The 24,746-nt window shown below is 34.9% G+C and overlaps 1 protein-coding gene across 5 annotated transcripts; it reads left to right on the forward strand.

Moving 5' to 3' along the window:
* Positions 1 to 1,984: 1,984 nt before the first annotated feature.
* LOC132615227 (serine/threonine-protein kinase PBS1-like) lies at positions 1,985 to 16,152 on the forward strand. Of its 5 annotated transcripts, XM_060329788.1 has the most exons (6): positions 1,987 to 2,505; positions 3,370 to 3,566; positions 11,620 to 11,809; positions 14,590 to 14,981; positions 15,112 to 15,615; positions 15,820 to 16,152. In XM_060329788.1, exons 1-5 carry the CDS (start codon positions 2,397 to 2,399, stop codon positions 15,592 to 15,594), a joined length of 1,371 nt encoding a protein of 456 aa, XP_060185771.1. In that variant the 5' UTR covers positions 1,987 to 2,396; the 3' UTR covers positions 15,595 to 15,615; positions 15,820 to 16,152. The 5 variants fall into 5 exon arrangements, with proteins under 5 accessions (XP_060185772.1, XP_060185773.1, XP_060185771.1 ...); XM_060329789.1 differs by having other exon boundaries at positions 1,985 to 2,505; positions 3,376 to 3,566; positions 15,112 to 16,152; XM_060329787.1 differs by having other exon boundaries at positions 15,112 to 16,152.
* The last annotated feature ends 8,594 nt before the right edge of the window (positions 16,153 to 24,746 follow it).

Below are 24,746 nucleotides of genomic sequence, written 5' to 3' on the forward strand. Positions count from 1 at the left end.
TTTTTGGCAAAAAACTTAAGGTAACAGGAACAAATTAAGGATTCAAAGCGATTATTTATTCATCATTGACTTATACTGGAAGTTCATGAGATGTTATCATTTGTTTAGAACTGCTTCACAATACAATTTTTTTATTATACTTATTACTTATATATTTTGCTATTAACTATTGTCCCGGAGACATTAATTGAGTACCCACTACTTTGGCATACCATTATTGTTTTTGATAGTGTGTTAGGTAACGAAGAAGAGCAGGTTCGTGGTATGCGTGCAAAGTAGGAGAACTTGCTTCTTTTCGGACTTATTGGCGTGCCCACACCCTTGTTCGTGAGACACCCCATCTATCTAGTTTTATCATTTTAGTATCCGGGTTGCGTCTCGATGTTTTAGACTCTGTTTATGTTATCTTAAGAGCTCCATAGTTAGACGTTGTGTAGTGGGTAGACGCTAAAAGTCTCATACGACTTATTGAGATGTTTGCCACGTCTTATAACTGATTATTCATATTAGACTTCCGCTGATTTTTATGAGTATGCTTTAAATTAGCCATATATGATTTTTTAAATGAATATTAAAATATTATTAAAAGAGAATAGATGGTTATTGATTTTTTCCGAGGTGCTTCCGGTGTTGTTCATATCATGCTGATGGACTTTTCTTTTTTATTTTTTTGATTTTACTTTTATAAAAAAATTTAAAAGTTGATTTTTTTTTCTTACCCACACCCCCCAATTTTCTCTGTCATATTTTGCTTGTATAGAAGATGATTTTTTTCTTACCCCACCTCTTGGGTGGTGGGGTGGGTGGTCGGGGTGGTGGGGTTTTAGGGGGTGGGGGTGAGTATTTTTTGTAAAATATTTTCTACTAGGTAACTGAATATGAGAAAACAAATAAGAAATTCACTTATTTTTTCCGAATACATTATCCAGAAAAACATTTTACGTACAAAACATTTCCTCCGTAAGAAACACACGCTATATGAAACATAAATTTCAACAAGTCAATAGAAAACAATTTCCTCCATAACCAACATACTCTATATGAAACATAAATGTCAAAATAATAAAGGCCATAGAATAATTAAAAAAACTGTTTACATTCAAAATTATACGTTCCAAATTTTTTACTGTACCATTTTTTCTCTTTTTCATAATTTTTTTATTTTTATTTTTTATTTTTTGTTTTTCTTATATACTTAATTTAAATAAGTTGTTACGTGATTAATATGAATTGTTTCTACAAATTTATTTTAAATAAAATGTTAAAAGAATCATGATAAGATGTTTTATTACTAATAAACTTGATTTCTTTTATGAGAGTTAAATTTTATTATTCCCTCTGTTTCAATTTATGTGAACCTATTTCCTTTTTAGTCCGTGCCGAAATGAATGACCTCTTTCTTAATTTGGAAACAAATTTACTTTATGAAATAATTTACAGCCACACAAATATTTAAAACTTATTTTGAATCACAAGATTCAAAAGTCTTCACTTTTTTTTAAATATCATGCGTAATCAAATAAATTCACATAAATTGAAACAGAGGAAATATATATTCTTTTAGGACTGCCGAAGTGCAGTCAAATACACCGGTATCATTAGCCTACTTTCTAACATAACGAGAGAAAGAAGCATAGGAAGTTAGTAATACTTCCTATGTCCCGTATTTGTCCACTTAACCTTCATAAATAAAAGTGTACTTTTACAAACATTACTCTTATTTCTCTCCAATTAATTATACTCTAATCAATATTAGTTATTTAAAAAAATAATTAATGTTAAGGTTAAAATAGAAAAACTTTAATTAATTCTATCTTATTCTTGTAAATATATAAATATTTTGAACCAAATATTTTTAGTAATGTGCACAACTAATATGACACAGAGCGAGTACTGTATTTCCGTAAATATGATACTCAACAAAAAAGGAAAAGAACCTAACATTTTCTTAATTAACAAAGCAAATCCTATGTCAAAAATATGAGAGAGAGAGAGAGAGGGAGCGCTGTTTGGTCAAAGGGGGGCTGTTTTTGAGAAAATTTAGCGCGTACTGATACAGTTAATAGAAACATCTCTGGTAGTGGAAGAGAGATACACACGCACAAGCAAAGCATAACTACACACTAGCTATATTATTATCTGTAGAATCATTTACCTATTTCTTTTTTTAATCATTCCAAGATTTCTTGGCATTTTCCTTCTCTCGTCAACCCAATCTAACCGCTTCTCCCCTTTTCCAGTTATAGCTTATCAGATAAATATACCCTTTTTCTTTCTTCAAGTTTTAATTAAAGAAACACTTGCTAATTAATTAATCCCCTAGTTTTCTTCACTTGGGTTTCAAGAACCTGAGAAACTGATTGATTTTGAAAAGATTTTACCTTTTTTTTTGATAAATGGGTTGCTTCCCTTGCTTTGATTCAAGAGAAGAAGAAATCTTGAATACCCAAAAACATAAAGATGATCGCAAGGAAATGCCCTCAAATATATCCAGGTTATCTTCAGGTTAGTGTCTTAGATATCTCTAATTTATGATAGTAGATTGGCAATTAAAATTTTGTTTGATCTGGTTTGGGTTTTGGTTAATTTAGTTCACTTTTGTTTCAGCTCACTGTTTGATCCATGATTGATTTCTTATAGTATTTGTTGGAATTTTCTCTTTGAGATTCAGTTTACAAGGGCTCTATTTATATAAATTTGGTTATAAATAGACAGCGGATTATGGTCAGTAAGTTGATTATTAGGAAGGTCGATTTCTCAGATGGTCATTCAATTAATAGTTATTATCACAGAAAGTCACTTTCTTTACTGAAGAAAATTGGAATTGAGAAGAAAGGTGACTTTCTGAGACAATAACTATTAGTTGACTGTCCAATTGAGAAATCAACCATTAATGGGATGCTCTCTGCATTTGACAGCTGATTTGTTTGGTTTATATCTGGGTATAAGCTCATTTCTGTATGCAGAGTTACGAGTATTAATTTGGTAATGTATATGCTTGGATTGTAAAGTTTAAACTGTTTGTAGAATGGACATAATACATATTTTTTTTAGCTTGGGCAAGCTTAAGGAAGTATTTTTGTTTTTGGTGAGACTTGAACGCGGGGAGCAATGATTTGTTACAATGTTGAATTATGTGACTCCATTATCGATAAGTTTACTTTGTTAGAGAGAGAACAACTTTATTTATTTGTTTGGGCATGCAATGGTATCCGAGTTAATTGTTTGGGAAATATTGCACAAAAGGTGTAATTGGGCCGCTCCAGCCAAATGTCTTGTTACTTACTTCTGTGTATCTTCAAATGAGATAACATACTTTTTGCCGGTTTTATGGATCTCCATTGTTGTGTGATGATATATATCGAACAGGAGCAGACAGACTCAAAACAAGAAATGGTTCGAAGAGAGAGTCTTTGGGGGTAAAGGATGCACCGGCTGTTCAAATTGCAGCACAAACATTCACTTTTCGTGAGCTTGCAGCTGCTACAGATAACTTCAGGCCAGAATCTTTCATAGGTGAAGGAGGGTTTGGTTGTGTATATAAAGGGCGACTTCCTAGTGGTCAGGTAATTTCTGTTATTGTGTCTGTTTGCTAGAAGATATGTTCAAATAGTTTTAGAGATATTCCAAGTTCTCTGAGATGTCTATAAAATTAGGTCACTCCCCATTGTCTCATCATTGCCCCTGGTTCAATCCTTTTTCTTTCCTTCTCCTGGTGCTTGTATTGGAGGGTTGAAACTAGGTCGGGAGAACAGTGTGGGATATGCAAATCTGTTAGAACCTCGTAGATATTCTAGAATATGTACACTTAGTTAGCTATTTAAACCTCGATGGCTTGAGGGAATAATCAAGTTGAATTTTCTTTCAAATTCTCTTCTTTCTCAGATGGTATCAGAGCATTTAATGAGAAAATAATTATCTAGAAGAGAAAACCAATTACCAAGCACTATTCCGGCAACTACCACCATTGTTTCGAGGTGTCCTCACTCCCCAGGGGGTACTGGGCATATACTAGCACCACCAACAGGATCGGAACCCTCGTGTGACCCTAGCCTATAAATTTTGCTGCAGTAGGGTCCCTCACGGGCCTCTAACAGATTCAGATTTTCAGCGTCACACCCCCCACGCACCTTCGTGCGCGGAGTTTTTCGGCAGGTTTCTTTCTTCAGCGGGCTCGCCTCTTCATTGCGAGACCGCCCATCCAAGTTATGCTGAATTTTGACCACTTTTGATCAGGCTGGCGAAGTTTTCTCTACTGGCAAGCTCCGTCTATTCTGGACTAGTTTCAATACTTGGGATTATTATTATTCATTTTTATTTTTTGTTTTGCTTGATCTGGTTTGGCTTTTGCTTGCGGTTATTTGCTAGTTTATTTGTTAGGAGCTCGGTTGCAACAAAATGGGATCCAATACATTGAATAGTCGAATGGTTTCTCTATCGGATTATATTGAGTTCCTTCAGTACTAAGCAAGTAAACATACATCCTCCGAGACAGGCTCAATCATGCAGACAGGTAGTAGTGTGACAAGTGTCTCTCAGTCATCTTCTTCGGTAGTTGGTTCATTGATTCAGGAGTGTCTGATCATATTTCTTGTAATAAATCTATTTTCACTACTATGTCTTGCTCTCAATATCTTTCAACAATCACAATGTCAATGGGTTTCAAACCATGGCAACTGAGATAGGTCAAGCTTGTTCGCCTTCTTCCTTACCTTTTGAATTTAGTTCTTTATATTCTTGATAGTCCTTTTAATCTTATAATAAATAGTCGCTTAGCCAAATCATTTAACTGCTCTGTGTTATTTTTCGATGATACTACTTTTTTTACAGTAACACAGTATAGGACGGATCATTGGCACCGGGCGTGAATCACATGCACTTTATTACCTTATGCTTCCAAAATCACTCACATGTCCTCCTTCAACAGCCTGTCCCGTTACTTATTCACTCGATTTATTACATTGATGGTTGGGACATCCCAGTTTATCAAAACTTCAGAAAAAGGTACTTGGTTTGTCTCAGGTATTAGCTCTAGTGTGTGAGTCATGTCACCTCGGTAAGCATACTCGCTCCGATTTCCCTCAATGACATAATAATCGAGGAGAGTCGCCTTTCACTTCAGTTCATTAAGATATTTGGGGTCCTAGTCGGGTCATTCCTCCCTTGAGATTCTGTTACTTTGTCAGTTTTATTGATGATTATTCTAGGCGCTCGAACTAGACTGCATCTCGATTTACACATGGATAATATGCTTCCCCTTTCTTTGGTTCCAAACTCGGTCACGACTCAGACCTCGGTAAATTTGATCTTCATTGGCCTTGCTGTCCGCAAATCGATTACTGTCTTTTGAAGGTGAAGCCTGTTTGTACTTGGATATTCTTGATGAAAAGTCGATCTGATTATTTTCTATTTTTCAGACTCTCCATGCTGAAATCCAAAACCAATTTGGGGTTACTATCCGCACATTTCGTAGTGTAATGCCCAAAGTATTTATCTTCCCCATTTCAGCAGTTCATAATCTCTCATCGGATCATTTATCAAACATCTTGCCCTTACACGTCCCAACAGAATAGGGAAGCTAAAAGGAAGAATACGCAACTGCTCAGACCCTACTCATTCAATCTTATGTTTCGTTGCGGTTTTGTGGGGATACAGTTCTCACATCCTGTTATCTTATTAATTGTATGCCATCCTCAACTATCCAGAGTCAAGTTCCATACTCTATTTTGTTTCCCCACTCGCCTCTGTTCTCTCTTCCACCTCATGCCTTTAGGAGCACGTGTTTTGTCCATAACCTTACTCCAGGAAAGATAAGTTAGCTCCCCGTGCTCTTAAATGTGTATTTCTAGGTTACTTGAGGGCTCAGAAGTGATATCGATGTTATTTACTTGACCTCCAATGGTGCCTATGTATGCTGATGTTACCTTCTTTGAAACCCATCCATACTTCACAAATCTAGGTGATCACTTAAGACATTTTTGAGGTCTTACCAGTTCTATCTTTTGGAGATTCAGTCACTTCTCCTTCATCTTTCTCTACAACTCCAGTTTCATCACCTACAGCTTTAGCTCCATCACCTACAACTCCAGTTCCTTCACCCACAGCTCTAGCTCAACCTTCTACAACCCCATTTTTCTTGTTTGAGTTATCATCATTTGTGATCACCCTAGTGTGCCTTTGTGTCATCTTTGTCCTCTATTTCTATCTCTAAGTCCACAGCTGAAGCTCATCTCATCTTTGATGGCGACCGACTTTGATCAAAGCGATGTCTACTTTACATACTAGGTACCTGAGAGCTTGTTCCTCTGCCTCCAGGTAAATCTACCCTTCGTTGTCGGTGGTTGTATGCCGTCAAAGTTAGTGTAGATGGTCAAATTGATCAACTTAACCCCCTTGTTGCAAAAGGTTATACTCAAATATTTGAGCTCAGTTACAGTGATACTTTCTCCTCTGTGGCTAAAATAACATCTGCCCTTCGTTATCTATCCATGGCATATGTTCGCCATTGACCTCATTATCAATTGGACATTAAGAATGGAGAATAATGCTTTTCTCCATGGTGATCTTGAGGAAGAAGTATATATAGAGCAACCACCTGGTTTAGTTGCTCAGGGGGAGTCAACTGGTCTTGTATGTCGATTGCCTCGGTCCCTATATGGTTTAAAACAATCTTCTCTAGCATGGTTTGGTAAGTTTAGCACGGTCATTCAGAAGTTTGGTATGACTCGTTGTGAGGCTGATCATTCTGTTTTCTATCGACACACTGCTCATAAGCGGTGCATTTATTTGGTCATTTATGTTGATGATATAGTCATTATGGGCAATGAAGAATATGGTTGTCATGACCCAAATCTAACATTAGGCCGTGACAGAGCACTCAACAAGTCACTACCCTCGCCAGGCGAACCCTCTAAGCTAACAAGTAAACGACTAAACATTAAAGTAACAATACCAACATGGTCTCATAATATAAATGCAGAAGTAGAACAGAGACACGTCCAAACACCAAGCCTGTAATATTCGAATACACTACAAGTCATGAAGTGACTCTAGTATACTGATACAACTGTCTGGGCTTAGCTTGAATACATAAACATAATAAAGATCGAACTGGAATGGCCTCCACGAAACTGGTGGTGGTTTCCCTCAGCTGAACAAGACCGAAACAATCTGGAAATCAGGATCAACTATTAGATCACCCTTAGTAGGTCCTGAAAAACACGAATCAACTATTGGATCACCCTTAATAGGTCCTGCAACAAAATGTCAAGTGTGAGTCGAAAGACCCAACAAGTTCATTGACTCGCCCTCTCAGCTTATCCCTGGGACAAAGTCTTTTTAGAAAAACCATAGTGCATACTGCATATAAGAAGCTTAAAACAATAGAATCGAATACAGTTGAGCACTAATCAAAGTATCAAATCAGATACATGTAATAATCTTCAATAACTGAACATATGCTGCTACTGCTTAGCACAATTTTCTCACAAGACATGGAATAACTGATCCACATGTCATACCCCGTCTTCCAGAGGCAATCCATGGATTACACATCTTGCCCCGTACTACCTCAATAATGAAAAGCTACTAACTTGCCAAGGGTCACGTTGTGCCCAAGCCCTGTGATGCTATTTGAGTGATAAACGAAGCTAAACAACTAATAGCAATAACAATCATAACATAAAGCTATTGAAAGGATCAAAACAATGTAAACACACAACTGGAACCTCGCGGTCTATGCTTGATACTAAATCTGACTAATATAGCTCGTGCTTGCCCTGCACATGACTAGATAGCTTAAATGCATACAAGCAAACACATAAACATGCTTTTGATGAAAAACAAGTAATGTAAGAGTTAAAGTCTCACTTCCCTTGTTAAAATTGAGCCTTTACTTCTCTTGAAATGCTCAACTGCTCAAACAAACTCCAATAACCTTTATCTTTTCAAAATCATGAATTAATGGGCTCAAATTAGTCTAGGAGAATCATTTCCTAAAATTTAGGCAAGGTCCAAGTCAAAGTCAACCCTGGGCCCACATAGTCAAACCCCAAAATGAAAGTCAAAACCGGATGACCCATCATTCCACGAGTCCAAATCTATATTTAGATTTCTATTCTAAGTCCATTTGGATGTTCAAAATTAGATCTAGGCTATTCTAGGTCACAATTCAACATTCTCAATTTTCACCTTTGATTCCACCTTCAAATGATAGATCTTTGGTTCGATTCATGGTATAAACTCAAATTAGAATTGGAATCACTTGCCTCAAGGTTATGGATGAAATCCTCGCTTTGAAAGGTGTTCGTTCTACTCGTTACCCTCATCCTATCTACGCTGTTTTGATCTATAATCATTTGTGACCATTCGTTCTGCCTTGTTAGCATCACTAGTATCTGTTTCTATTCCTAAGACTATAGATGAAGCTCTTTCTCACCCAAGCTGGCATAAGCTATGAATGAGGAGATCCCTGCCTTGCACTTCAGGGAGCTCGTTCCTCTACCTCCAGGTTGGTCTATAGTTGGTTGTCGTTGGGTATATACAGTGAAGGTTGGCCCCAGTGGACAATTGATCGCCTAAAGGCACGACTAGTCTTCCGGGGTTATACACAAATTTTTGGTCTTACGTTGATACCTTCTTTCTTGTGGCTAAGCTTGCTTCAGTCCACTCTTTTTATCTATGACTGTTGCTTGCTATTGGCCTATCTACTAGTTGAATATTAAAAATGCTTTCTTCATGGGGATCTCAAAGATGAGGTAGGTATATATGGAATAACCACCAGATTTTGTTGCTCAGGGAAAGTTTAGTAACATGGTTTGCACACTACGATGAGCACTTTATGTCTTGAAGCACTCTCCTCGAGCATGGGTCAAAAAATTTAGCACGATTATTTAGGGATTTGGCATGGTTCGGAGTGAAGTTGATCATTTTGTGTTTTAGCGTCACTCTGCGCCATGTTTGTGCATATACTTGGTGGTTTATGTTGATGACTATCATCAGGTAATGATGATGAGGGAATTACCAAGTTGAAACATCACCTTTTGTCAGCACTGCCAGACTAAGGATCTTTGTCCATTGGAGTACTAAATCAGGAATGTGATTTGTAGAGGAAGTATGCACTTGATATTCTCGAGGAGACTGGGATGATAGGTGGTAGGCCTATCGATACTTCAGTAGATCCAAATGTTAAGCTCCTACCAGGTCTGGGGAGTCTCTTAGTGATCTTGGAATATATAGGAGGCTGGTAGGAGAATTGAATTATCTCACTGTGGCTCGACCTGATATTGCCTTCCCGGTTAGTGTTGGAAGTCAGTTCTTGGAGCCTCCTTGTGACAGTCATTGGAATGTTGTTATTTACATTCTTCGATACATAAAATCTGTTCCAGGAATAGAACTACTTTACGAAGACTAAGGATATGAGAAAATTGTTGGATATAGATGTTCAGACTGGGCGGGATCGCCCTCTGACAGACTATCCACTTTCGGATACTGTGTTCTAGTTGGGTGAAATTTGGTCTGTTGAAAAAGTAAGAAACAAAATGTGGTTTCTAGATTGAGTGCAAACAAAATATCGGGCTATGGCAGTGGAGACATGTGAACTCATATGGATCAAGCAACTATTGAAGAAATAGAAATTGGAGAAATTAATGGAACTTGTGGCTGTGGGCGATAATGGGGCTGCACTTCACAGTGCATCGAATCCAGTGGGACTAAACACATAGAGATTGGTTGTCATTTTGTCAGAGAGAATGGTGGTCATCGTCACAAGGTTCGTGCGGTCAAATGATCAGCTTGCAGACGTATTTACCAAGTCTCTAGCCGGTCCCAGAGCAAGTTATATATTTAGCAAGCTTGGTACATACAGTTTGTACACCAGTTTAGGCGGAGTGTTTGAATCCTTGTGAATATTCCAGAATATATGTAAATATAGTAGGTAGCTTAATTTAATCCTATTGTAATTAGGTATTGACTTCCTTTTCCTTTTAGGACATGTAAATATAGTTATTTAAACCCTAGTAGCTTGAGGGAAAAAAGTATACTAGCTTGAGGACATGTAAATATTGTAATTAGGTATTGACTTCCTCTTATTTTCTCTTCCGCGTCACACACAAGTATACTAGTTCTCGTGATAGGCTATACATAAAGAGGTAAATAGATTTATGAAACAAAGAGAGATAGTTAAAATGCACAAACAGTAGGGGATTTGCCTTCTGGGTCGAGGTCGTCACACGGGGCTTGCCTAGTGCGGGTTATCTCTTCTGTTTGGTTTTCGGGCTATTGCACGGGAGCGGGGTTTACCCTGTGCGCACTCGAAGGGTAGCAGCTGTGGTTCCCTTGTCATCTAAAAAAAAATAAAAATGCACAAGCACATGATTGAGCAAACGATTCACCATGCTTGTTGTACTTAAAAATGACTGAGCAGAGCCACATTTTCCCACAGTGGGGGTGAAAATTGGGTTTAATTTGGTTTCTTCTATGCTGAAATGATTTGTTATATATCTAAATTGATATTTCCCATAGAACTACAGTGGGAAATGTCATAAACTAGTCAATCATATTGCATTGATCACATTTACCTTCAAACTTTTTTAAAATTAAGAATCATAAATGGCATTCGCTAAGACCTATAGAAAGGAAGGAACAAAAAAGAAGAGAGGTTTCATAGAGAAGGATGAGAAATAAGGTTGATCACTTTGTCTTACATAGAGTTCTAATTGTTTTTAAAGATTATAGAGCCGGTGAAATTTGTTTTGCTTTCTTTTCTCGTCCAACGTTGTTCTTGTCCCTTGTTTGTTAATATTTTTTTTTTTGTGAAACTGGTACTGTTAAATCCCTTGTTGGTTAATCTATGTCTAGTATATTATCATGTTATAAGATTTTTACATATTACTTTGCATATTTGTTGTAAACTGAGAGGTAGAGAAGGGAGGAACCGCTAAAAACAAAAAGGGACACCCCCATCCCCCCAAAAAAGAAAAGAAAAGAAAAAGTCATAGACAAGCATGATAAAATATTTAGTTGGAATACACTCTTCAGTTTCAACTAGTATGTAGAACTAAAATCCAAGAATGAATTTCATCAACTTTGGGCTTCTATTATGGTTGAAGAAGGATCCAATGTGTTTGAATTAAGAAAGCTGAGTAATAGTAAATTTGCGACAGAAATTTTCCTGTCTGATGTTGCATCCCTTTTTGGTAGGCAAGGTGTTATGATAAACTTGCATATCCTATCAAGTTTCATTAAATTAATTCTATGCAGGAACTCGGCAAAGCAATTCTGAATTACAGAAATAATTGTAGCTAATGTGTACTCAGCATAATATCTTGTTTCTATACCATGTTATTTCCGACGTTTGTCAATAGTTGTTTGGAATAGAACTTTACGAGTGCATTGAAAAGATGTATAATTTCATTTTGACTCTATGGAGCAAAAATGTGAGAACTGTTATCCCTGTGCCTAGAGGACCGAACTTAAATTTGACAGCCTCTTATCTTTAGATAGATTGTGTTAAACAGAAGTTTGGCTTCACATTATGTTCTTCTGCTACTAAATATATAAATCTGTGAACTTTTACCCTCAGTTTACGCGTACTGATGAATGCAGACTTCACTGTCTCAGGTTGTTGCTGTTAAGCAATTGGATAGGAATGGGCTTCAGGGTAACAGAGAATTTTTAGTGGAGGTTCTTATGCTTAGCCTTCTTAATAATCCTAACTTGGTGAAATTAGTTGGTTACTGTGCTGATGGAGACCAGAGGCTTCTTGTCTACGAGTTCATGGCCATGGGATCATTGGAGGATCACCTTCATGGTACCTTACATTGTTTTCCCCTCTATTTATCTGTGTTATCTTGATCTCCTTTTATCCTGCAAGTGGCTTCTTTCCTCATGAACTGTAGAAAGATGTCGTATATGTATTTAGATGGTTATTACTTTGGTAATTACCTATGTTCATCTCAAATGATTGCATCTGTGTGTCAAGGATCCAACTACAAATTTATGTTCAAATCAAAGGTGTTAGTGTTTGAGCAATGCATTAACCACACAGCTTAATTTTTGTCTCTTTTTTTTTTTTTTTGGGATTGGTCATCTTTGTTATGATGAAAAATTGGTGAGACCCCCTTCATCTCATATTATATGACGGTATTTGACTAAAAACCAAGTTTAAGATAATAACTTGACTTATGTATAGTGTAGTGGAAGAATATGTCAAGACAATAGTTGAATAGTTTGTTCGATAGTGAAAATATCACAGTAAATATTTAGGAAATTACTTGAACTCTTGAAAGTTTGAAAGTTGTATGGAATAATAATATGAATACAATGATCTTAAATATTTTCTGTTAAGTCCCAAAGTCAAAGAATGTTATATAAATTGGAATAGTTGGAGTGTATTCAGCAAAAGGAATGATACTTTAATACTATGTATGCACGATTTTAAAGTAGGAAATATGTAAGATTACTGCCATCTTCAGTTTAAATCATAAGCTAGAATGAGGACGCAAGAGCAGTAGCGTGAGAGTTGAGAGCAAGGTAGATCATAGACAAGAAGAGTGAACAACAACTATTTCATTTACAGGAAAAAGATAGACGATCCAAAAGTCATGAAGGATCTCCATTGTCTCCTTCTCTAAATTAGAAAATGAATTCATTGTATATCTGTACTGTAAAAGATTTCAACGTGGTCTTGTCTTCTTCCTTCAGAGAGTCAGTGTTATTGTGTACTAATATCTGAACAAGTTAAAATGATTCAAGGACTAATTTAGTACCCACGACCCAATGCCATGAATATAGAACACCAGCAACCTGCCATTTTCTTCTTGACAAGAAAGCAACAATTTTCATCATAGAAGGGACATCCTTAACAAATGTTGCGCGGAAAACTTTCTTCTCTCGGTATTACTTTCTGAAAAACATCAGTGACAACTTGCGAACTGTTCCATCAAGTATGACAAGAACAAAAAAGAAAAAAGAAAAGAAAGAATAAATAAAAAATGCAAAAACTATATAATTAAGTGTAATTAGTTGATAAGATCCAATTGAAAGATGACATGCGTCATAGTTAAATCCATTTTTAACCTAGTTTTCCCTTTTCACGCGCGTCTAAGAAGGTGATAACACTTTTTTGGGTACATCAATTTTAAGGGGGGGAGGGGAGAGGAGGGTAATAATTCCACATTAAGAAACAATAGTAGGGGGGTATGAGGTCGTCCATTAAGTTAGAATATATAACGGACTAAGAACTTCCCAAGATGCACAGGAGCATCAAAAATTAAAATGGTTTCATTACATCAAAAGAGTTGTCAATTTTAATAATCTATGTGATTCGAATGTCATAAGCCGTATCCATTATTCTATAATAAAAATCCCATGGATCAGCAAAGGCTTGTTTGGGACTGTTACTAGATTGATTGCAATCTTCCTATTTGGCTAAGGAATGAATGTTGGACCCTACAATTCAATTAATGATTGGGTCGGCTGGTGGTGCTTGCGGTTCGTCCTATTTCATCGTGGATGGAAAATATCGGATAGGAAGCACAAAGAAACTGGCCAACTTTTCAAGCCAACAAGAAATTTTAGCTACTTTTTAGAAAAATATTACAAAATGCCAAAAAAAAAAAAATGCTGTTGGAACGATTTAAACTCGCATTTTTTGTTTGTGAATAGACCCTACAACTTTTTTCTATGTATTGATGCACCCATTAATAATTTGTATCAAGGAATCCGTATTATAGATCTATATTTAAAAATGACACGAGCGCGCACACACAAAACTACAACTTCATCTCAATCCCAAACTAGTTAGTTCGGCTATATGATTCCTGTCCTTCCCACCTCATTTGGACCCGTTTTATTTCCATTCTCAATATAAAGGTGCTCTATACTTTTACCTGGTGACTTTGATATGCTACAACATATTCCCACTGTGATAAATGAGGAGCAAAATCAGCAACTAGTACAAATACCTACTGAGGTGAAATCCAAGTATGCAGTTTTTGGACTCAATGGTGAAAGCTCTAGTGGTGCAGATGGTTTCGCAGGACTGTTTTACCAGTCTAGTTGGGAGATTGTGAAAGAGGATATTATGACTATGGTTAGAAGTTTCTTTGCTGGACAGGAGCTACCTAAGTTTGTCACACACAAAAACTTGATGTTACTGCCAAAGAAGGAACAGGTGAATACTATTTCAGACTTAGGCCAATTAGTCTTAGCAAAATCATAAGCAAAATCTTGTCCAGGGTGCTTCATAACAGGCTGGTAAGAATTCTGGCCCTATTGATCTCTAATAACATATTTTGGAGTTTCTGATTGACACTGGCGCAAAGTCTGTCGGAAATATACACCATTGGAATTCAAGCGGAAAAATGCACATTTTTAAAAATGTTTATTTCAATTGCAAGCAGTCAACTTCATTGTTATGAGTTGCTACCTATGTCATTCCTTATCTCATAAATAGTATTCTGATCTGGAACTCTACTTTCTTGGCCAAATATTTTATGTTTATCTCATAAAAGTGATGTACTCTAGAAATTTTTGTGGCTTACTGCATACATACTTTTAGTCATGGGTATGTGAATAATTGTTGTGCAGATCTCCCTCCCGATAAAGAACCTTTAGATTGGAACACAAGAATGAAGATAGCAGCTGGTGCAGCAAAAGGTTTGGAGTACCTTCATGATAAGACAAACCCTCCTGTTATTTATCGGGACTTCAAGTCATCCAACATTTTGTTAGACGAGAGTTATTTCCCAAAGCTTTCTGATTTTGGGCTAGCGAAGCTCGGTCCTACTGGAGACAAGTCACATGTTTCCACAAGGGTCATGGGAACTTATGGTTATTGTGCTCCTGAGTATGCTATGACTGGTCAATTGACGGTTAAATCTGATGTTTATAGTTTTGGTGTTGTGTTCTTGGAACTTATCACTGGACGCAAGGCTATTGACAGCAGCCTACCTCATGGACAGCAAAATCTTGTTGCTTGGGTAATTTTATTAATGTCTTTCTTAAGTTTAGTATGCTTTGAATTCTGTTACGCCTGATCATGACTCTAGTGTGAAAAAAGCATGGTTAGTTGTGAACTTGCACAACTGATATGTTCTTTGCGTTATGCAGGCTAGACCACTATTTAATGACCGTCGCAAGTTCGCAAAGTTGGCAGATCCACGGCTGCAAGGACAATTCCCAATGAGAGGTCTCTACCAGGCACTAGCTGTGGCATCCATGTGTATCCAAGAGCAGGCTGCTGCTCGTCCTCCTATAGGGGATGTGGTAAACGCCATTTCATATCTAGTAAACCAGCCATATGATCCTAGTACAGTTCCTGGACAAAGGGCGGATAATGATGATATGAAAAATAAAGATGAGAGAGATGGAAGGATATCTAGGAATGATGATGGGGCAGGGGGAAGTTCTGGACGGAAATGGGACTCCGAAGGAGGATCTGAGAGGGACGACTCTCCGAAGGAAACAACAGGGATGTTAAACAAGGATTTGGATAGAGAGAGAGCAGTCGCGGAGGCTAAAATGTGGGGTGAAAATTTGAGAGAAAAGAGAAGACAAAGTGGTGAAGACAGTGCCAACGGCACTAATGGATAGTTGCCATAATAGAGCTCTCAGGTACCATTTTCCTTTCTAAATCCCTGCTGGGATTGTTGGTTACTTAAAGACGCCTTGATCGGAGCTTCTAATCGGTTCCTACTTAAATGGCTGTATAAAATTGGAAGTCTCAATTTTTCAACCATCTCAGTAAGAAGGTGTGAAAGTTACCTTTTTTCTTTCTCTGGAAATGACTTGTATTTTTATTTTTCGACATTTTTCCAGCCTTTTTTCTGAAACATGTAGAGGACATATAGGAGGAGCTCAGGGAGAGAGCGTATTTCAAAACTTTGAGTAAAGATATCTCAGTTGAAACGTGTGCCTGTTGGCTCCATATTTGTTGGATATATACCACAAAGGGGGAAAAAAGAAGAAGAAGAAGCATAGTCTGCTGACTGTAATCTTTGTATCTAACATGTTACAGACTATAATATTTATGTTCAACGAAATAGGAAAAATTCTGTACACTTCAGTTTGTGGCGGTGAAGTCTGAATTGCTCAAACATATTCACTATCATATGCCAGCGAGTGCTGTATTGGATCTTTTGGACTTCTCAATTCGTCCGTGTAGGTTGCTGAACTTTGCTAATCTATTTTGTTTTTCCTTGAAAAGAACAAGTGTTATCATAAACAGGTGCAATTGTCCGCGCTCCACACGGTAATAAAAAATATCAATAATTTTAAAAATAATAATTTATTAATTTAATTTAGATAAAATAGATAAATTTAATTTATATTTATTGATTAAATCACAGAGATAATGTTTTGATCGGAATTAATTAGAGTTAACTGTATTTTCCATCACCAGATTTTCTTCTAAAATAAAAAGACAACTAACTTTACAATTCAAATAAAAGAAACACAAATAACAATAAAGGAAACAAAACAACCGTTGTAAACCCGAGCTCAGAATAACAATATAAAGAATATAAGATAACTTTCTTCTTTCTTTCAAGTATGTAGTATATATCATACCCCTATTTATACTACTACATAGAGGATGGTTACAAGATTGCCTTGAACATGGCATTAACCCCTTGAGAAGGTGGGGAAGAATATGGGGTTGTGGGAGATGAATGAGAAAGTAGTGAACGTGTGGGTGGGTATAACTACACATGATGATGGAATAACACCTAGAAATTATGGATATCCACACTATTGTCATATTTAAAACACTTCCCCTTGGATGTTCGATAATGTGCCTCGTTAAAACCTTACTTAAAAAAAAAAAAAACATGTGGGAAAAAATTCTAGTGAAGGAAAAAGAATATACATATTTTGTAATACGCATTATTTGTTGCCTTGTTAAAACTTTGTCAGGAAAATTAGTGGGACAAAACCTCGAGTAAGGAAAAAAAATGCAACACGTATTTTAGTCCCCCTGATAAAAACATAATTTGATATTCAGAAGACGACGTTTTCAGATCTTGTATATCAACTCCTCAAATGTTGAAGTTGACAATGTCTTAGTTAACAAATCTGCTAAATTGTCATATGAATTTCTTGAATATCTTGTGTGAAAATAACTTTCCAAATGTAATTCCTTCTATTCCACTTTTGATGTATCAATTGCTGTACATGATGCCTTCCAACCTTATATACCAGCTTTCCAGTGTTGATATTGGTAATGTCTTTGTGGTCAGAGCAATTCATAATGATGTTGCATCTTTGAGATCATCCCGATAAATTATTTGCTTGCTTCAGGATCATTGTTATCTTTGCATGATTTGCATAAATAGCAAATAAAACTGCCTAGTAGAACAACCTAATTATGGCAGCACCCCATATGCAAACAAATAATTTGCGTGAGGTCGAGTGTTATGTAGATCAAATAATCTTTCTGCATTTGCATAACCAACAATCTCTGGACAATATTGGTTAGAAATAATTAATCCATACTAATATTTACTTTCATTTAAGTATCTCCATGTAAAAGTGGAATTATACATTGCCTGCGCGTAAATAAAAACATTATCTCATGGATAGTAATAGCAGAATACATAAGTGCACCAATTGCACAAATACATGATACTTATTGACCATTTTCATGAGATCGAAATTGGTCTTTCTTATTGGGGGTACTCAATGAAATCACTTTAAAACCTTTTAAATCCTTCAAGGATTTTCATTTAAACTTCATTGTCTAGCTAGACATGACAACAACTCATTATACGCGTTTAATTTTTTTTCATGTATTGCCGGACTGCTAAACAACTTCATGGCATCCACCACATGAGAATACATCTCCATACAGTAATGTCAGGATTTTTGCGAAAGACTTTTATGCCACAAGTCGTACTTTATATCTTACGACTTCATTTTTTATTTTATTTTTCGTACAATAAAGCATTTGTACCCTAGTGACATTATGCATATCACTTTTCAAATGAAATAAAATATACTTGAATTGCGTATCTTTATTTGGCCAATCATTTAGCGGTCCACACTTTTTGACAGATTAAATTCATGATCCTCATCACCATTTATAATGTTGAGCGTTACATTATATCAAAGATACCGTCGATGGTCATTTGACATCGGCTCCAATGCGACATAACTTGTCGAGATCTCTTATTTTTCATCATTTTAGGTGCCTGAACCTTTCCCAAGATTTTATGAAGTATGATGACCATCTTGACCATTTGCTCCTCTCCTTCTTCAAGGAATTTTATGTTTGGAGCCGATTGGTCTATCGCCACAGATTTTGTCCTTAAAGAACTTTAATTCTAACTGGAACATTTGCAGCTGGAACATAATATTCACTTTTGGGTCAGCAAATGCATCTGGCCAGTTAACTTGAATTATCTTTTCAACGAGGACCATACCAGTGATAATTCATTATATATACCTTATTTTTCAGCTTCTTATCATCCCTCCCCCTAATGTTAGAAAATATGGCATTTACCCCATCCTTATTTGGGGACCATCTTTGTGCACTGTGGTGGATCAACTGAATTATACACTGCACATTAAAATTTCGAGATGAGAATTATTGGTTCCCGACCTAAATCAATTATGATAGGGGAACTTTGTTGGCTTGATGCGTTAAGTGCTGCTGCATATTAAATAACACATTTCATACCAAATTCCTTTTTACAGGAGTTTTATTCTCTTAACCAATTGTTTAGCTATAATTGAAGGTATACAGTTTCTGCTAAATCAACTTGGACATAAACCATCATTATCAACATAATTTCATAGTTTGGAACCGTGCTCATAATGTAACAATTTGAGCAAACAACCTTGCAAAAACCAAATTGCAAGTTGATAGCAAACGACATATGTGACCATAATATAGGTGCATTTATTAAAATCAACTAATAGTAAACCGGTCCACATGCAGGTGACATATATATAACAATGTTCTCTGATACCAAAGTGATAGGGGGGGGTGGGTGGGTGGGTTATGTTTTTTGTTTCAATAATTTTTTTTTTCAATCAAATATAAATATGGCTAGCAATATTGAGTGGTTTTTTTTTGCAAATGTTTTAAACAATCCTACTCGGTACTCCCTCACCCCTTGATTCCTCTTATCATGTAGGTGTATTTCTTATTTTCTGCCTATTCTCCCAATTTTTTCATTTTTTTTAAACTCTGTTCAGTTATGAATCTTATTACACTGTTCATCTCTTTTTCTTAATCTTAGTTCTTAATATCCCTCTTCTTTAACCACACCCCAGTCACCACGACCAACATCGTCCCTTATCATTTGGATATTAAAACGACATTTCAAACACCTAGGAATTTACAGATTAATCCATCGAGTATATTAAGAAATTAAGAGAATAACCATATACTAAGAGTAATAGATTCATAATAACAAGTAAGTAATTACTCAAACATTATCAACATAATATTTTAATTAAACCTGGAATAATTTACATAGTAGGGAGATTAGTAGAAATAATTTACATAGTAGGGAGATTAGTACAGAAAACATAGATAAAAACTTACATGATTTGAAGATGGAGAGAGGTTTCCCTTTCGGGGAACCCGAAAACTATTTCACACTAAGAGAAAATTACTTGAAGGCTTAATACTATTTTACAAGGAAGTTATATTACAAAGGTGTTGCTAGAAAAAGGAGTTGGGGCATTTTGAAAGGGAAGGGGAATATGGAGAGGTTTTTGAGAGAAGTGTCAGATGTTCTCTTTTTCTCGATGATTTGCTTCTCCACAAACGCTGCTATTTATAGGAGTCTGGCGGACATCAACTCCGGACTTCAAATTTGTGAAGAATCTTTTGAGTTCAGCCGGGTGCTCTTGGGGCCCCATCGTCACGTGAAACTTTTCAAAAGATACTTTATAATTTTGTCCGTTTGCTGAGCTGTCCCATTACTTTATTAAAGCTACTTTAATAAAGTCTGGTCTTCTTTTTCTGAGACGTCCTTGTCAGATTTCCACCAAAAGTCTTACTTTTCTAATGTCATTGTCTAGTCTTCTTTTTTCTCTCTGAAAGATGATGCCAGTAAAGTCTTCAAATGCCATTGTCTTTGGCTTCTTTTTCCTTTAATTTTCCTTTCTGAAATGTCTTTCTATCTTTGTTCTCTGTATCACCTTTTTTATTTTGTCTTCTTGCTAACCAATGTCTTCGTCTGTCTCTTTTTACTTAGGTTCTATTATTTTTCTCCATTAACTGATCTAAGTGTCTAGATTGTGTAGAGCAATTGAATCAAAACTCATGCCTGAGTCTACATCATTTGGATCTTGAGAGTCTTGAAATGCACTGTCCTGGAAATTAATATCATCTCCTTCGAAATCTGAACTATGGACTGGTGACATCCCTTGACTTGGAGATAATTCTGGACTAGGATTTTTAACTATATTTTTATCTTGTTCTTTTGTCTGGAATTTTTTTTCTAGTGTCTCTTTTACTATATTTTCTATTTTTTCATTCTTTTTCTTTTTTGCAAGTGTACTTTTCTTTGTAGAAGTTGCTCCTTGCGTAAGTGTCTTTGGTAGTCTCCGTCTTGGTTGGAGAGATGAACATCCCTCATCTTCACTTTTTGGTAAGTGATAGCCGTCAACGGATTTGATGAGTTTTTACCGGCTACCGTTTGAACCGGACTAGCTGTATCCTTTCTCGATACGGTGGGTCTGACTGCATTCATTGGGGAATGCACACCCGTCTCATCCATTTTTATTGGAGATGGAGAACTCTGTGATTGCACTAACTCGAACTTAATTGCTTGTAGCCTTTGTTCTAATATCTTCACTTGATTCAAGAGTTTCATTTTTTCTTGAACCAATGTCTCTTTCTGCCGGTTTAATCTCTTAACCACTTCAGCCATAGTAGAATAGTGATCACAAAAAATTATCTTGTATATGTCTTTTTGTACGTTGTACTGAGGGATTTAAAAAGAGGTTTTCTTATGTCTTTAATAGAGTCTACAACTTCTAGCCAAGTTTGAAAAATACCATTAGTTTTACCATGCACTACAACATAAAATTTAAATTTTTTCTCTAAATTTTGATCTGTAAAATACTGACAAAGAGAGTTTATAGTAGCTACAAAATGTTTAGCATCCTTTCTATTAAGCGAGATCCATAAATTATCTACTAAGCATCTTTGTTGTCTGTCTATTACATATTTTGGTAATACTTTAAAAGTCCAATTTGATGGCTGAAAAGCTACTAGATTATTAGCTCTGAATTGTATTCTTTCCATAGTATTTCTCTCTAATAAAAATGTAGATCTAAAATGAAGGTTACCTAATACTGTCTGTCTGTATGTGTCTTGGGTTGAGGCTATACCTTTCCCTTGTCTGCTGTCTGAGAACTGGAAGGTCTCATGCTGTTCAAATAGAAAATCAGTTAGCAGTAATCTTTAGTCTACTTAATTGGTTCGCTAAATCATTATCTTTTCCTTTTATATGTTCAAATTTTAAATTATAAATTGAAATGGTATCTAAGAAATTGAACCACCTTCTTCTACTACTATTTTTATCATTTATCTTTTGATAGAATTTAACTATAGCTTCGCAGTCTGTTCTAACTAGTATTTATGGTTATTTAGGATATATAGTCTAAAACTATTTAATTTGTATATTACAGCTAAAATTTCTGCATCTATACTACTCATATTTCCTTTTTCTTTATACTTACCACTTTGATAAGCACATATCTTGTCTTCATTTTTATTACTATATTTATTTGGTTTTGCTTTTAGTACTACTCCCCATCCTTCAAAACTACCGTCTGTTTCTATAATTAAATAGTCTGTTTCTAGAGGCATGTTTAAATCGGGAATGTTTTTTATTTTTTCTTTAATTTTTTGTACTAATTTAATGTCTTCAGTATTAAAGTGTTTTTGACCATTAGATCCAGTCTTTGAATACAATGGTCCTGCTATTTTTCCTAAATCTTTTATAAAATTTCTAGCATAATTGACTATTCCTAAGAATTTTTGTAATTCTTTAACATTGTCTAACTTATCTGGCATTTCTAAAGCTTTTTTGGCTATATGAGGTTGTAACTTTATTTTACCCTCTCCTAGTACTACTCCTAAAAAGTTTATATAATTTTTACATAATTCCATCTTTTTCTTACTAATTATTATTCCATTTTCTACAAATAGTCTAAATACCATTTGTAGGTGTCCTAAGTGTTCTTTAATATCTCTACTAAATACTAATATATCATCTACATGTACTAATACAAACCTTTTGTATTCTCCAAATATACTATCCATTTTTCTTTGAAAAATTGGCGGAGCGGTCTTTAATCCAAATGACATTACTAACCATTCGAAATGTCCTTTAGGACAGGTGAATGTAGTTCATTCTATACTTTCTTCATGCATTCGTACCTGCCAATATCCTGATTTACAATCAAATTTACTAAATATTTTCTTTCCTTGTATTCTATTTATTAATTCTGTTTTTTCTGGTAACTTATATCTATCTGTCCTGGTATTATCATTAAGTCTTTTATAGTTTATTACCATTCTCGCTTTTCCTCTTACTATTTCGCTATGATCTCTTACCATAAATGCTGCAGATCTATGTTTAGAAGTAGATCTCCGTATTACTCCTAAATTCAATAGTTCTTTTATTTGTACTTTAAAATCTTCTACATCTTGATTTGTTGCTTCAATCGAAGCTGTTTTAATTATATAGTCTGGATTTATTATATCTAATTTACATACAATCCTATTATTTTTCCAATGTTTTAATGGTTTTTCACCTATAATTTCTATTTCATCTAATAATTTCTATTTCATCTAGTATTTTTATTATATTATCTTGGTCTTTTTGATTCTTTATTACTCATATTCTTTCTATTCCTATTTTAAAATTATATAACTCTGTTTCTATCTATTAAAGTATAATTTTTTTTCTAACGAATCCTCGTCTCCTAAAATTTCTTCTTCTTCTAGAGTTAAATTTTTATTTCTGGCTTATCTTTACAACATGTATTATTCTCTTGACAATCTTTACAACAACTATCTTCTTTCTTTTGCAGGTTTATGCGGTCTGTGGTAGGGATCTTCTTATGACGGATTCTAGTTTCAGTCTTAAGAACTTGTACTGGTGTATGAGTAATATTTTTTAAGAAAATTACTCCATCTCTTGTAATCATACAGCTGCCATTATTATGTAACATAAAGTCTAATCCTATGACAAAATCTACATTTATATTAAGGTCTCTTACCCATATCTTGTGTATTTTATAGCTTGGTTTTTAAAATTCTGAACATGTATTTATAAAGCTAATGTAGGCCTTATGAACATAATGTCTATATATGATGTGTTCCATCCATTTGCATGGCTGCAATTGGTTTTTCTAGAATTTTTATTAAATTAGGTGGAACTATTCTTTTATTTATTATGCACTTCGTGCACCCTGAATCTACTAATGCTAATGTTTCTATGTCATAATCATCTATTTTAATTCTTGCAAGTATTTTTATTGTTCCTAATTTTTTATCTTCGTTACATACTAATGCTTCATGGTCTTCTATACTCATTAATTCTGCTTGAGAATCTTCTGATATTGTTCTTAATGGTCTCATTATTGGTTGTATATTTGATAATTTTATTTCTTCATCTTCATTATCTACTTCTTTTTGTTTTCCTTTTTCTAGTTTACATAGTCTAGTTTCTAATTCATTTATTCTTGTTTCTAATGTTATTATTCTTAAATTAATTGTAGGGTCTTCTATTTTCTAATGAGTTTCTTCTTTATTTATTTTTGTTTTAAATTCTTTTTCTATACACATTGTACATCCTTCTATATAACAATTTTCACAATTAGCTCTGTTGTCTCTACTAGGATACCATTTACAAAAGAAACATGCATTACTATCCAATCTTTTATTTCTTTCGAACTCATGGTTACAGTCTTCCGCTATATTTGCTAAATTATCTATTGCTTCTAAGTCTAGATTTTCTAATCCTATTTCATTGATTAATTCTTCTGCTTCTGAGTCTGATGAGTCTGTTTTGATTTTTTCTTCAGTGTCTACACTTACTAAAGAATATATACTTTCTGTGTCTGACATATATTCATCTACATTTATTAATGTTTCCTCAAAATCTTCAATTAGTTGAGAATTTCTTGTCTTATTATTTATTCTTTTTGGACATGTATTTGCTAAGTGTTCTACACTTCCACAAGTAAAGCATTCTAGTTTATTTTTATAATTTCTTTCTGTTCGATATTTTCTTACACGCCTATTTCTGTCTAAGTAAGGTTTTCTAGCTGCTGACTTTCTAAGATAATATTTCTTTCTATTGTATTGAGGATAATTTCTATTATAATGTGTTCTGTATTTTTTATGCTTTTTCTTTTTATAATTGTCTTTATCATAGCTTTGAGTAGTGTAAACCACACTTTTACAAAAGTTCATTTCATTTTGTTTTAGCTGTTTTTGTATCTGTATATGGGTACATTTTTCTTGTAGTATATATTCTATGTCCTATAGACCATTTTAGATTAGGATTCTGCACTACTCCGTCTCTCTTATTCTACCCATCTTCTATTTCTCTTCCTAAGGCTCCTGGTAGTTTATTAAATAATTTTTTACCTAATTCTTGATCAAAAGCATTTCCACTAATAGTACAGTAGTAAAAATAATCGTTTAAAATTTTTTTAATAAGAAACCAACTACTTATGCTTAGTTGTTCTAATTTTATTACCGCATTTCTTTG

The sequence above is a fragment of the Lycium barbarum genome, chromosome 10, assembly GCF_019175385.1.
Source record: "Lycium barbarum isolate Lr01 chromosome 10, ASM1917538v2, whole genome shotgun sequence".
Lineage (NCBI taxonomy): Eukaryota > Viridiplantae > Streptophyta > Magnoliopsida > Solanales > Solanaceae > Lycium > Lycium barbarum.